At 42.3% G+C, this 12,500-nt stretch overlaps 1 protein-coding gene across 11 annotated transcripts in view; it reads left to right on the forward strand.

Annotated features, from left to right (window-relative positions):
- The window catches only part of PLA2G4B (phospholipase A2 group IVB), a 52,434-nt gene that overhangs the window by 24,772 nt on the left and 15,162 nt on the right, over positions 1-12,500 (forward strand). For 10 of the 11 annotated variants that reach the window (XM_040601964.1, XM_040601956.1, XM_040601959.1 and 7 more), the window contains 11 exons: positions 1,755-1,827; positions 3,013-3,189; positions 3,825-3,961; positions 4,669-4,800; positions 6,009-6,067; positions 8,125-8,167; positions 9,418-9,481; positions 9,872-9,999; positions 10,112-10,222; positions 11,275-11,312; positions 12,230-12,365. In XM_040601964.1, the coding sequence (XP_040457898.1) occupies positions 1,755-1,827; positions 3,013-3,189; positions 3,825-3,961; positions 4,669-4,800; positions 6,009-6,067; positions 8,125-8,167; positions 9,418-9,481; positions 9,872-9,999; positions 10,112-10,222; positions 11,275-11,312; positions 12,230-12,365 (1,098 nt within the window). The remainder of the gene's footprint in view (positions 1-1,754; positions 1,828-3,012; positions 3,190-3,824; positions 3,962-4,668; positions 4,801-6,008; positions 6,068-8,124; positions 8,168-9,417; positions 9,482-9,871; positions 10,000-10,111; positions 10,223-11,274; positions 11,313-12,229; positions 12,366-12,500) is intronic. The other variant, XM_040601966.1, reaches the window with a different exon arrangement.

A 12,500-nucleotide genomic window follows, 5' to 3' on the forward strand; every position in this document is an offset into this window, starting at 1 on the left:
GGTAAATAACTATTTACACAGCAAAGTTGGTCAAATTCTTTCAGTGCACAACTGGAATCATATGGAAGCGTCCCAGCTGGAACTTGTAATGTCCAGAATGTTTTCCTCCAATTTGAAACTTACATATTTAGAACATTCTGGGTTTAATGCATAGTAGAAATGGTTCTTGTCACACAAGAACAAATGTGTCTTAAACCCATGACCCCCAAGGCTGCCCCCACCGCTGCTGCACTGGGCCTTGGGCAGCTCTGCACAGAAACCACCCCTGCAGCCCCCCGCTACCAACACCTTGCCACCAAACCCAAATACACAGTTCAAATGGTATCAGTTTGATTTAAAATTTACCTCTAAATAGAACTGAGTGAAACTGGATGAAACTAATAAACATGCTTAATTTTAAAATTTACCTCTAAATAGAACTGAGTGAAACTGGATGAAACTAATAAACATGCTTAATAATCTCCAACCCATTTAAAAAGGATTTCAGATTAATTGTAGTGAGTGACTCCTTCTATAAAGAAGTTTCTCCTTCCCCAGCACTTTGTTTCTCCAAAGTTAGTAATTTCAGTATCAGGAAAATTGGAGTGCTAACTTTCAAAATAAAATTCTCAAATTGTTTAGTTAGTGTAATGAGATACTCTCATTTAGACAAAGAGATAGGGTGTTTCAGTTAGTGTGTAGTTTAAGCTGCCTTTTACGCTAATGAAACACAACATGATGTGGCCCTGTTTTATTAGTGGTAGCAGGACTGTATATTATTATTGCTTATTATTGCTGACAAGCCGTGCTAGTATGCAGAAAAATAGAGAAAACACTCAAGACAAAATAGAAAAGAAATTTCAATCTTCCAGTTTGAAAAAAGAAGGAAATATTTTCCCACTTTTAGTGTTAAGGTTGTCACGTGTCTGTATATGTGTGTTCATTGGGCTTATCAGAGCATCTTTTGAAAATGGCCAATTATGTTCTGACCAGCTTAGGCTGGAAGCTTGATTCTTTGTTAGAGCTAGGAATAAGTAGCTTGAAATAAGCATAATGACAATAGCTTGCCTATGATAGAAATAAATCTCATGTCCATAAGGGAAGTGACTCCATTGCCTTTAGTTTATTTTCAAGATACCTAATGATGTGGGATTCTGTGACATTATGCCCCAAAGCAGGGCACTACTTTCTTCATCTGAAGGGTCTCTGCTGGGTGCCTTCATGCAAAGTCTGTAGTGCATTTCTCTAGATGCCTTCTGATGAGCTAGACCTACTTACAAGCATCATAAAACCATAGTCCTAGTTGGGACATAGAGCCAGAAGTTTCTAGCTTGCATCAGTAACTACCATGTTCTGGCCGAGTGTCAGTGCTGTGCCAGGAGCCAGGCAGGCAGCTGCAGGTTCCTAGTGTTGCCTTTCAAAGACCTGGGTTTGACCTACATGTGGTACCGGACCCTTGGCAGACTGGCAATACAGCTGTCACCACAGCTGTGCATGCATCACGTTGTACAAAAACAGGCACCTCTGGGGTGACTATGAAAGCTTTCCACACCATTGTCTGAGCCAGAGTTTTCTTTCTCCGTGCTCTGTTACTCAAGCTACTTAGTGAACAGCCCAGCATGCAGTCGTGTTATCGTCTCAGCATGGTGCACTTCCACTGGAGGGTGATCCCCTCGCTTCAAACAGAAGGACAGGCTGTCCCCTGTACTGTTAAGAATGCATATTGTTTTTGTATTCTGAGCTGATAAAATTAATCGCATTTGTTTTCTCTGCAGATGAAGTTTTGCCCCATCCACATGCTTTCTGTAAGAATCATACAAGCTAAGAACATCAAGTCAAGAGACCTGTGTGAGTTGTGGTTTGATTGTGTTTTTAGTCAGAGTTTACAGTAAGCAACGTTCCTAAGTTGTGAAGGTATACAAGCAATGTACATAAAGCGCAGCCATAGAAGTACTAATGCCAGGGCTATAATTAGATCAAATGCCTGAGGTATCATTAGATTGAAGGACCTATCTAGTGGCATTCCAGGGAACTGGTGAAACCCAAGACTCCCAGGTGAATTTTCTGGGCCAACAACAAGGGAAGGTAGGCCTTGTGAGGAGGCTGCAATTTGTAAAGCTGCTTGTTTGGTTGTGATGTTCAGAATTGGTGTAAATCATACAATGGACTGGAATTTTGAAACACAGGCCACATATTTAGGGACCTTTTATTGAAACGTATCAATTATACACAATAATTGAAGGTAAATTAGAGAATTTCAAGCCTTCTAAAATACAGTATCATCTGGGGTATTTGCTGTTCTCAGATGACCGGTCACATTAAATTATATGGATGGTTTCTGGGTGAGGAGGGCCTCTGCAGATCCAGCCCTAAGCACGTGCTGAATGTGCAGGCAAAACAGACTTTTCTGGGTGCTTCTGTATTGAACTTTCTTTGCCTCGTTATCTCCCCCTCACAGTCTCCTGTGGCTCCTCCTCAAGATGTACTAGGGACCAGCCATTCAGCTTCCATTTTTGCAGAGGCCTCCTGTGGGTTCCTCAGTCAGGACAGAGACCTTGAGCTGCCTTTTTTCACGCTCTTGAAACCTCTGGCCTGTGTATTCTTCCAGTGAAAATCGACATGTTCAGCCAAAAAAAGCATCACTTTGCAGCAAGCTGCAGCCAAGAGCATTCGCATCTCTCCATGCAGGGCCGAGCACAACAGGATCCCAGAGCTGCCAGGGTGGGAAGGGGCCCTCGGAGACCACCCAGCCCAACCCCTGCCAAAGCAGGCTCTCCCGGAGCAGGCTGCACAGAGCTCATCCGGGCGGGTTTGAATGCCCCCGGAGAAGGAGACTTGGCCAACCTTGGCCAAGACCAGCTGTGGGGGGAGACCGGAGCCGGCGAATCTCCTGCTGGCTGGTTAGCTGCCTGCTGAAGGGCTTCCTGTGGCACGTGCCACCTGGCAAAGTCCAGAGGTGGTCACGAGAGAGGGTAGTGTGACAAGGCCTGTGTTTCTGAGTTTCAATGATCTCTTCTATCTACTCTATTGAAGGGACAGTTCCACTTTCCTGCCAAAACCTTGCGGGGCAATGTTATTCACTGCTTGATACCAGTCTGAAGTATTTAGGCATCTCGGGCTGCAGTAGACATCTTCAGTCAACTCCAGACTCCAGCTCTGAAAGACACCACCTTGGAGATTTCCTTTCACACCGTTGCCAAGCGTCACAAAGTAAATGTGCTTTCCCACCGTGGCTTTTCCCAAAGGATGGCCGCTCGAGGCACTGACTGCACTAACCATAAGGAGTAGATGTAGGCTGGAAGCGAGATGAAGAGTCCTGACTCACTCGGGCCCCTGTGTGCCTGGGCCTGCGCTGGCCTGTAGCGACAACAGGTCTTCTCTCCTCATACCTAACCCTTCTAGACAGCCACCGTGTCCCCTCCGCATGTTTGTGCTGCCGCACTGAGCCAGCAGTCTCCTCTGATCTTCTCTGTAATGTGTGTTCTCCTTTCCTGTAATCACCCTAACAGCTCTTTTTGGAACTACCTGTAGTTTCAGTTAAACTTTTTTAACGTTGTTGACCGGAATTGTAAGGAATATGCCAGAGGAATGGTCAGTGGGGACTTTTATACCTCTTTCTCTTCATGTGGGAAACACGGCTCTTGGCATACTTTGTGTGTGCATTTGCAACTTGTAGTTACCCAGGAATTAGATGGTTTTCCGTGGTTGCTTGCAAACAACGGTTTCTTCACTTATTCTTAAAAAAAGTAGTAATATTTGTTAGTCACCAGAATCATGGCCTTGCCTTGCTTTTAATCTATAATGTTGGCATCGGTTTTTTAATTTTTAATTTTTTTCTGCTGCAGTGACTGCATCAGACTGCTACGTGCGCTTGTGGCTGCCGTCTGCTTCAAATGGAAAGCTTCAGACCAAAACCATCAAGAATTCTGACAACCCTGTCTGGAATGAGACTTTCTACTTTAGGATCCAGAGAGAAGTTGAGGTAGTAAAAAAAAATAGAAATGTCACCATTTTGAATAGCTGGGAATCGTCAGTTGACACCTTGTTGATCAACTGTGCTAAATAACTTAAGTAACTGCTTGTGTAACAGTATTTGCAACTGACTGGTGAGCACAAAACAGTACACGTGTGCAGTAGTGTTCCGCTCAGCCAGTTACCAACATCAGTGATAGCAATGCCTCCATCTGAGCTAGTCCAGGTTCCTTTTGTTGTCATCCGGGAGAAATAAGTACTGCTGTAGCGTGCTTCATCTGGGCTATTTTGGATGGCTAATTTGAAAAGAGCTTTCCCTCTACTGGTGGTTTTAAGGGAAGGGTAGAGGAGTTGCTGTGGTGTGGACAGCAAATTTAATCCTACCCTAAGCTGTGTAGTTAAGAGAACTCTGGGGATGAAGAAACTGAGTAAGTATGCTCTTTGGGCAGGCTATCTGTAGTGCAGAGCACTGACATCTCTTCTGTCTCAGGATAGTGGGAGCTCTGTGTTATAGGTAGTTGCCTCCTATTTCATGATAAGTTTCCCAAGAGTGGGTTGAATAAATGTTCCACATTAGCAAATGCCTGAAGGAAAGCACGTATTGCTTTATTCTTAGCACTGTGCTAGTCAAGCAGCTGCAAAAGCCTACAAGCAATTTGTTGTTTCTGTGTAATAGCAGCTCAATAAGAGTTCTTATTTATTTTCTTCTACTACCAGAACGTTTTAGAGTTGGCAGTGTGTGATGAAGATCCACTCACCAAAGATGACACACAGTTCACAGTTCTTTTTAATGTTGCTAGAATCAGACCTGGGGAGACGCTCCGTGAGACATTTGCTTTGAAATCAGAGGTAAGAACTGAAAATACAGGAAGCGATTGGCAAGACCCCATTGTCCACATTGGCTTCCACGTTAGGTGGGGTTTGGGTCTGCACGAACAGATCTCATATTATCATCAATATCTCATCAAAACAGGTGTTGCCATGCTGGATTTTTGGCCTTCGTTAATCTCTTTTCACAGATTGAGAAAGTGAAGCAGCTGCTCTCTCATGCCCACCGTCTATGGGGGGTGGGTGGGAAATGTTAACAGGGAGCATCTTTAAACAGTCGTTTTTATCTTTTATAATCTACATAAGTAACTTCCTATCCTTTCAGCTTCGTTCCACTTTTGTCACACTTAGAGGCCATTTCCTCTTAAATGGCAACTTTTTATTAAAAACACGAAGAGAATCCACTCACCACTTGAATGAAATGGTTCTTTCAGGCTTCTCCCATTGGTGTTCATGCTGGGTTTCCTAGGTGATTCAGATTTCTCTAGCCTGTAATAAAAGGACACCTGTTCTGCTAACACTTTTGGTATACTGTTAAGGAGCCTGTGAGAGAGAGTTGCCCAGAGAACAGAGCTGGGAAAGGCCCGTGACAACTCCCAGGTTTGTCTGAGCTGTGGCTGAGGGATGGCTACATGCTCGCTGCAGGAAGGAGACAGTCCATACCCAAAGGAACAGCTACTTTCCAAATGCTGAAAGCTGTTAAGGTGGATCTCCCTTGTGACACTGCAGGCTGGTGCCATGCACTTCTCAGCCAGTGGGTGAGTCACTGGGAAACAGTGATTCAGTAACCACTGCAGTCCGGAGTGCTCTTGCCTGCTTCCTCTCTGCTGCATTCAGTGTGAGTGTGATTTAAATGGGTTGTACATGGAAATGACACTGGCATTAGTCACATTTGTTGCTGGGCTTCAATGTTTTTCCCCCCCAGTGCACACCATCTTTGCAGAAAGCCATTGCATTTCTGTTTCAGTCAAGCTTTTGCCCTCTGATTGTATCTTCAGAAATATGTACAATTCTACATATCCCATAATGGGGGAAAGGCGCTCTTACGTGCCTTTTGCAAGCCTGTGGTTTCCATTGCAAGCTCAGCTTTGGAAAGAGGCAACACACAGCTGTTTTGGTGGCATTAGCAGAGGAGATGTTAGCCATGGAAGCGCTTTTCAGGTGTGTCTGCACTGCCAAATTCATGCAGCCTCCAGTAACCTGTATTTATTTTACCCTTTTCTTTTTAGAAAGAGAGGTGCACTAAGAAATGGGAGAGTTTGGAAGTGGAATTCTGGATAGAAAGAATGTGAGTAAAATTCCAAAGCTGAAAGGTATAGATCTCAGAGAAAGAGGAACTCTTCCAGCTTTTCCTCCCAGCAGTGAACTGAAATTACAGTTTCAAACTTTTTTTACCTTAACTTCCCCAGCTAATTCTGCCTGTCAGCGTACTTCATACAGATCTTACCTTCTGTTCAACATGTATATGTAGTAACATTGGTATGATGTGGTAAGTTGCACATAAGAGATGTGTAAAATTTAAGAGGTGCTCTTCAAGTTGTTAATATTAATTGAACAATGCCGAGAATGCTGTGGTTTCTAAAAGACCAGAAAACTTGGATTATTATCACAATATGTACATAGTTGAGTAGACAGTATTAGAAAAGTCGCCCATTAGGTGATAGCTTAGTTAAGCTGAAAAAAATATACAATCAACAAATAATAAAATTAAGACCATCCCCCTCAAAGTGGTAATCAATGTTGTCTGGAGGAGAAAAAAACCCCTAAGATAAATTTTATCTCTCCTTTAAATGCTATCACCAGTTTGATTGGAGGGAAAAAAAAAAACCAAAACAAACACAAACCCAAAAAAACCCACCACCACAACAACCACCAACCCCTAAGCTACATGTTCTGGCATATTTGATCTTAGCATTACCAAAAAAAAAAAAAAAAGGAATATAGTTCACTCAGAGCTAACTGCATGATTAGAAGAAGGAAGTGTAAATAAAGCTACTCATTCTGCAAAAGAAAATCACTGTTGTTCTTGGTTAATTTATCCCACAGTGAAAGTAAAGAAAATCTATTTATCTATGATAGATACCTTAAGAGATGGTATAAGCACCTCATGCAAATGTGGAAGCAGTCACAGCCAGATATATAAAAAGGACAGAATGAGATGCAGTGCTTACAAACTGGACTGAGTAGATTCAGACTAGAAATAAGAGGAGTACCTTTCACTGTTTAAGTTATAAGGCATATGGGAGATCCTCTATCCTCAGAAGTCAAACCTAGTTATTTCCATTTCAATAAATTCTACAGCTGAATTGGAAGTTTTAAGGCTGGAAGTGGTGCTTGGTGAAATACTCTGTGTTGCAGCACTCTCAAAACTATCAAGCTGCAACAAGTCGTTTACCATCTCAAACCAACATACTCTTCATGCCAGTCCCTCTGCTGCCTTCTCCTTGTTTCTTTTCATCCAGGACATGCATGCACACTCTCTGCTTCTTCTTTCTCTCTTGGCTGCTCTCTCTTCATTGGCTACCCAACCTCTTAACAGAACCAGCCACAGCTGCACCTTATCTATGTCAGCCAACCCACTGCCCCTGAAGCCAGCCCACAGCTGTATGTTATCAATATTAATTAACCCAGCTTCATTCCTCTACAACTGTGGACTTTACAGAAAGTCAAAGGTTGTGTAACTACATAACTTTTAATGGTCCTTTCAGACATATGAATGAATGTAACATCATGATGTTGGAGTATTGGCCTTAATGAGCAATGCTGTTAGAAGACTTTATAGTTTACTCATAGTATTAAATAACTACATCCATTCAGTGTACGTCTTGCGATTCAAAATGTCTTGGACAAAGGCTTTCTATTACTTACCTCTGTGTTTTCCAGTCATACATGTAGCACAGCGGGAGTTAATTCTTATTTGCTGTTCATTTATGATCGGTTGTAAATTATAATCTGGAAGAGTCAGAAACGTCTTTCCTAATAAGTATTTGCAGAGCACATTAATAGTAGTCTTTGCTTTCCCCAAGTCATAAGGTCATTTGTTAATAGCAGCACATGATTCCACATAGGCCAGTATGCTTTTGTTCTGCTGTATCTTAGCACATAGTTTTAAGCATGGGTATTTTTGTGGGCGTTCCTGCCTTTCTTCTTGTTTGGCTACTACATTTTGGTTCACAAGCTCAGCAGGTGATCATGTATTATGCCTTTTAGAAAACAAATTTTGATACTAACATAACTGTATTGGATTTTAAGCAGGAAAAGTCATAAAACTACTATTTAAAAAAACCAAACAACCAGATACATACACAGCTTTTTTTTGTTTGCCTTTTGATTCTGTCTTTTCAGCCCTGGCCCTCCAGAGCGTCTCATTACCAATGATGTCCTAGTGGTAAGGTTCACATATGAATTTATCTTGGAGTGACTTTTCCTTCATTTTCTATTCTCGTCTCTTCCCCCAGCCATCTGACATTTTATAGAGAAAATACAAGCTATCATGACAGATTAGAGCATGGTGTGCATTATAAAGTGAAACGTGTGGGCTGATTCCCATTTGTTACGACTTAACTGTTGCCCTCTCCATGCAGAAATAGAAGCTGTGTTTCTTGAAGTCCTCAGGTATTACAGACATCAGTATTTTTGCCCAGCTGTGGCTTGTTAATGTTGCAGAACCCCATGTTCCTTGGTGTTTAAAGTGAAAACTGCTTGTGTTTCATGTAATACAGCATGGCACTTGGCAGGAGAAACAAAAAGGGCTGAGTCTGTAGAAGGCAATAGTAAGTACTCAGTGTGCTTATGACCGGAAGGTTATCTAATGTAACAGCTTTCTGGGAAATGAGTTTTTTAATAAAGAGTTATTTTACTTGTTGAAACATAGAGTCCTCTTTTGGTGTTAGTCAGTGTGTGGCACATCACCTATCTCCTTGGGCTGGCCCAGCAGCTAAGGAGTACAAAGTACTTCGTGCCATCCACTCCAAGCCTGCGCGTGATTCGCACACGCTAGCCTTTAATAGCCCTGAGGCGAAGTAACACATATTTTGTTCTTTCCCCCTCATTTTCTGTGTGAGGCATAAGAGCTGTAATGATTGGCATGCATTGTTCCTGAAATGGCTTGGAAAACCGTCCTGGCATGAATTATTAAAGGTGAACTGGAATGACTCAGGTGGAGGGTAGGGTGGAATAAATCCATGATCTCCCTACATCAGGACCAGCAAGAAGATGCTTTGTAGACTAATCACTGCCACAATACAGAGAAACTCATCATCAGGTGTTTTCCCCCACCCTTCCTAAATAATTATCAGATATATGTGTAGCTATTTGGGCAACAGTGCGTTGTACAGAGTTTCCGGATTTTGGGATAACTTGGATGGGTACAGCAACCTCTGGCAATGCACCACTGTATGGACAAGTTAGCTCTGAAGCCGTGTAACTGGGTTACTGTCCTGGGATAGCAGTGTAACTGGGTTACTGTCCTGGGATAATGAGCTCTGATTTACGCTTGTGCAGCTGGATTGTTTCCAGCACTGAGCCCAGTTCAGTTGGCTCTGTATTATAGGTGGCGTTTGCTGGCAGGATGTTTCATTATTTGCTGCAGATGTGGCGTTTTGTACCTTCACATTTTTCCACTCCTGTCTTTTACAGTCCCGTGAGGTTTGTTGCTTGGATGTGCGAGTGGACATTAATGAAAGCAGGAAATATTTGCAAGGTATGCTGATTTTCTCTGCGAAGCGAAGACATGACCAAATCAGCCTGTCACAGTAATTCAGACCCAGATAGAGGCATTTCAGAATACAGAGACATCTACAGACAGTAAAATGTAGGGGGATGAAAGTCCCTAAACTGCCTCTGGCTGTAATGCTGATCCCTGTGTCTTTTCCTTGTCTTTTCCACCACTTTGCTGGTGGAAGTATGAGGGAGTGCTGCCCCTGGGAGCACTCCCAGTTGTGGGGTAAAGGCAGGAGTACTGGCTCCTGGGCTGTAGGAACCTTGCCACTGTGGCAGCTTACAGAGGAGTTCCTGCAGAAAGTTTGCCGCCTTCGTTTGCTATTTTGCCTGAACAGCCGTATTATTCTCTGCACAAATCTGTTTTCTCCAGAGGGCAAAAACCTCGTGCTTACGGTGCCTGCATCTCATGAGGGAACACAGAAAAGTACAGAGGACACGGATACTTTCTACTTCCATTGCGTGAAGGCTTGGGAGCCGGTTCTCAAAGTCAGGCTGCAGGTAATGGGCACTACACAATACCGTGTGCTTGTTTCCAGGGTCACCAAAACAGTAAAGAACTGGGTCGTTTCTATTCTGTGAATAAAAACTATGGTTTTTTTTTCCTCTGTAGAATGTTTCTGATAAGGAAGATGAAAATAGCAATTTAAGTGACACCTTGACAGTACCACTGAAATTTCTCCCTGTTGGACACAGAGTGAAAGTAACTCTCCCTGTAAGACATGTAAGTGCTTCAACATTTATATGATCTTTTGGAGAGAAGAGTAACTCTCAGTGTTTAATACCATAACGTTTTATATATCTATATATTTATATATAGATACATATATCAATTAGTAAGTCTGAGAATTTTGTGCAAATACAAGTTTTCTGTGAAAAAGGTTAGTTTTCTCAGAGAAATATCAATATTCTGTCCATAAAATCAATACCTGGGAATTTATCCAGGACAGTTTTAGATTCGCTTCAGACCAACCTCTGCTGTCCATGCACAGTTAAAGGTGAATACTGAATACCCCTAGCAAGGCTTTGGGATGGCCTGCTGCTCTTTATCAAGCCCGGGTGGCTAGCTCAGTCTGTATGCCTGAATTTTAGATGGCTAAAGTTAGACGAGTTGAATCTTACCCTCAGAGAACAACTCTATCCCGTTCTTCTCTGCATACAGTCGTGATGTTAACTGAGATACAGCTCTGAATTGCTTTAATGCAGCAGTAATGCTGCTGTGTGGCCAGATGAATGTTAACAACAGTAAGACATCCTTCCTCAGACCTTGCAGCAAATGAGGCAAAAATAAGAGGAGGAGAATTTCTCAGCAGCCTTTCTCGTACGGAGAAGGGAGCACAAATGTCTGGTTTGCCACTAGTGGTTCCCCACCTGTCTCTTTGGGTGCTCTTTTACCTCCAGTAGTTTTTCGTAAGGGTGTGGTGACTTGTATTTTCCATCACTGTCTTTTATCTGGCCTGCTGTTCTTAATCCTCGAGAATAAGAGGGTGGCAACGTGCTGCTGCTGGGTTAGGATGGTGCTTGGAGGTATATTCACAGTGAGGAAGAAATCCTGTTTCACAACCCACTGATCTGACCACTTTCACTCCTGCCTCTTTCACTTCTCTGTAGAATGTTTGGTGTTTAGTTGCTTTCCTTCTGTTTCCCACTACAGTTTTCCAAAAAACTGTGTGCAGGGTGGTAGTGTTGGGGCATTCCAGGAGGCACTGAAAATCTGGATTTCAAAACTACTCTTTTCCCCACTTCACATTCCTGCTCTTATTTCTTTGTTTACAGAATGCGCCACTGCAGTTGTACCTCCAGCTAAACGATTGGTAAGAGGACTATTTTTTTCTCTGAAGGTTTTATTGCTCTTTGAACTATGAATTCTAGAACAGAATAGCCTTTATTTAGATACAAGGAACGCACAAGACTAGGGGCAAAATATAACAATAGCTCAGTCAACATCAAAGACTCGCCACAGCAGATCAAAGTTAAATGTCCTTAGGGCAAAAGAGTCATGCCAACATGCAGGGGAAAAAAAAAAAAAAAGAAGAGAGAAGGAAAAAAAGAAGATAGTTTCAAACAGTGAGGAACTTAGTCACTGGGTGTCCTTTGTGTCAAAGAATCAAAGACTGCAGTCGGAGGCTTCTTCAAAAGAGACAGAAAAGGCAAGAAGGCAGAGTGAAAAGGGAATTTGAAATAAGCAAAACATCCAGAGTCCAGACATTACTCAAACCACACAGGTGTTCTTAAGAAAATAAATCTGTGGCTCTGGTGATATCAGTAGAAAGAAGCACAAGCTAGGGAAGATGAAATGTTGCACTGTAAAATAATGAGAAAGACAACATATAAACCCAAATTATCATTGTACTGTTTCTGTATAAATCTGTGGTACAAATCCCCATGAAAGACCTTGGTCGATTCAAGTCACCCTTTGCTCAGAAATTATATGACACAGAAATTAAAAGAATTCAGCTTACAAAGCTACTGAAAGACACATAGAAACCTTTATTTCTTCATAAGTGCCATCCTTTTCTGGCAGGAAAACTTACACTGAAACATCAGAAAGTAGAGACCATGCGGAAGCAAAGCAGTTGATTTCTTTGAAACTGGAAGCTGCATTTCTGTCTCTAAATCTGAACAGTGAATCGTAATTTTTTAATGACATTTAGTGACTGTAGTTGCTAAAAATAGATCCATATACATTTTAAACATCAGTCCTATGCCTCTGGATTTACTTATGTTTCAGCACAGAAAATCTAGATGTGCGCTTCGGGTACAATCTGTGCCAAGAAGAGCAAGAATTCCTGCAAAAAAGGAAGAGAGTGGTTGCCAGTGCCCTGAAAAGGGTTCTTCATCTGGAAAGAGATCTGCATGGACACGAGGTCTGTGAGTTGGAATCCAAGCCTGGGGTGTGGGTCTATTGAATTAGAATTGCCACAATTCTCCACAAAATTTTGAGTAATTTTTGTATGTTGATGACAAACCTGCTGATCTGAATGGCAGCAGAATAGCAGTTC

Source organism: Falco naumanni, chromosome 7 (genome assembly GCF_017639655.2).
Source record: "Falco naumanni isolate bFalNau1 chromosome 7, bFalNau1.pat, whole genome shotgun sequence".
In the NCBI taxonomy this organism is placed as follows: domain Eukaryota; kingdom Metazoa; phylum Chordata; class Aves; order Falconiformes; family Falconidae; genus Falco; species Falco naumanni.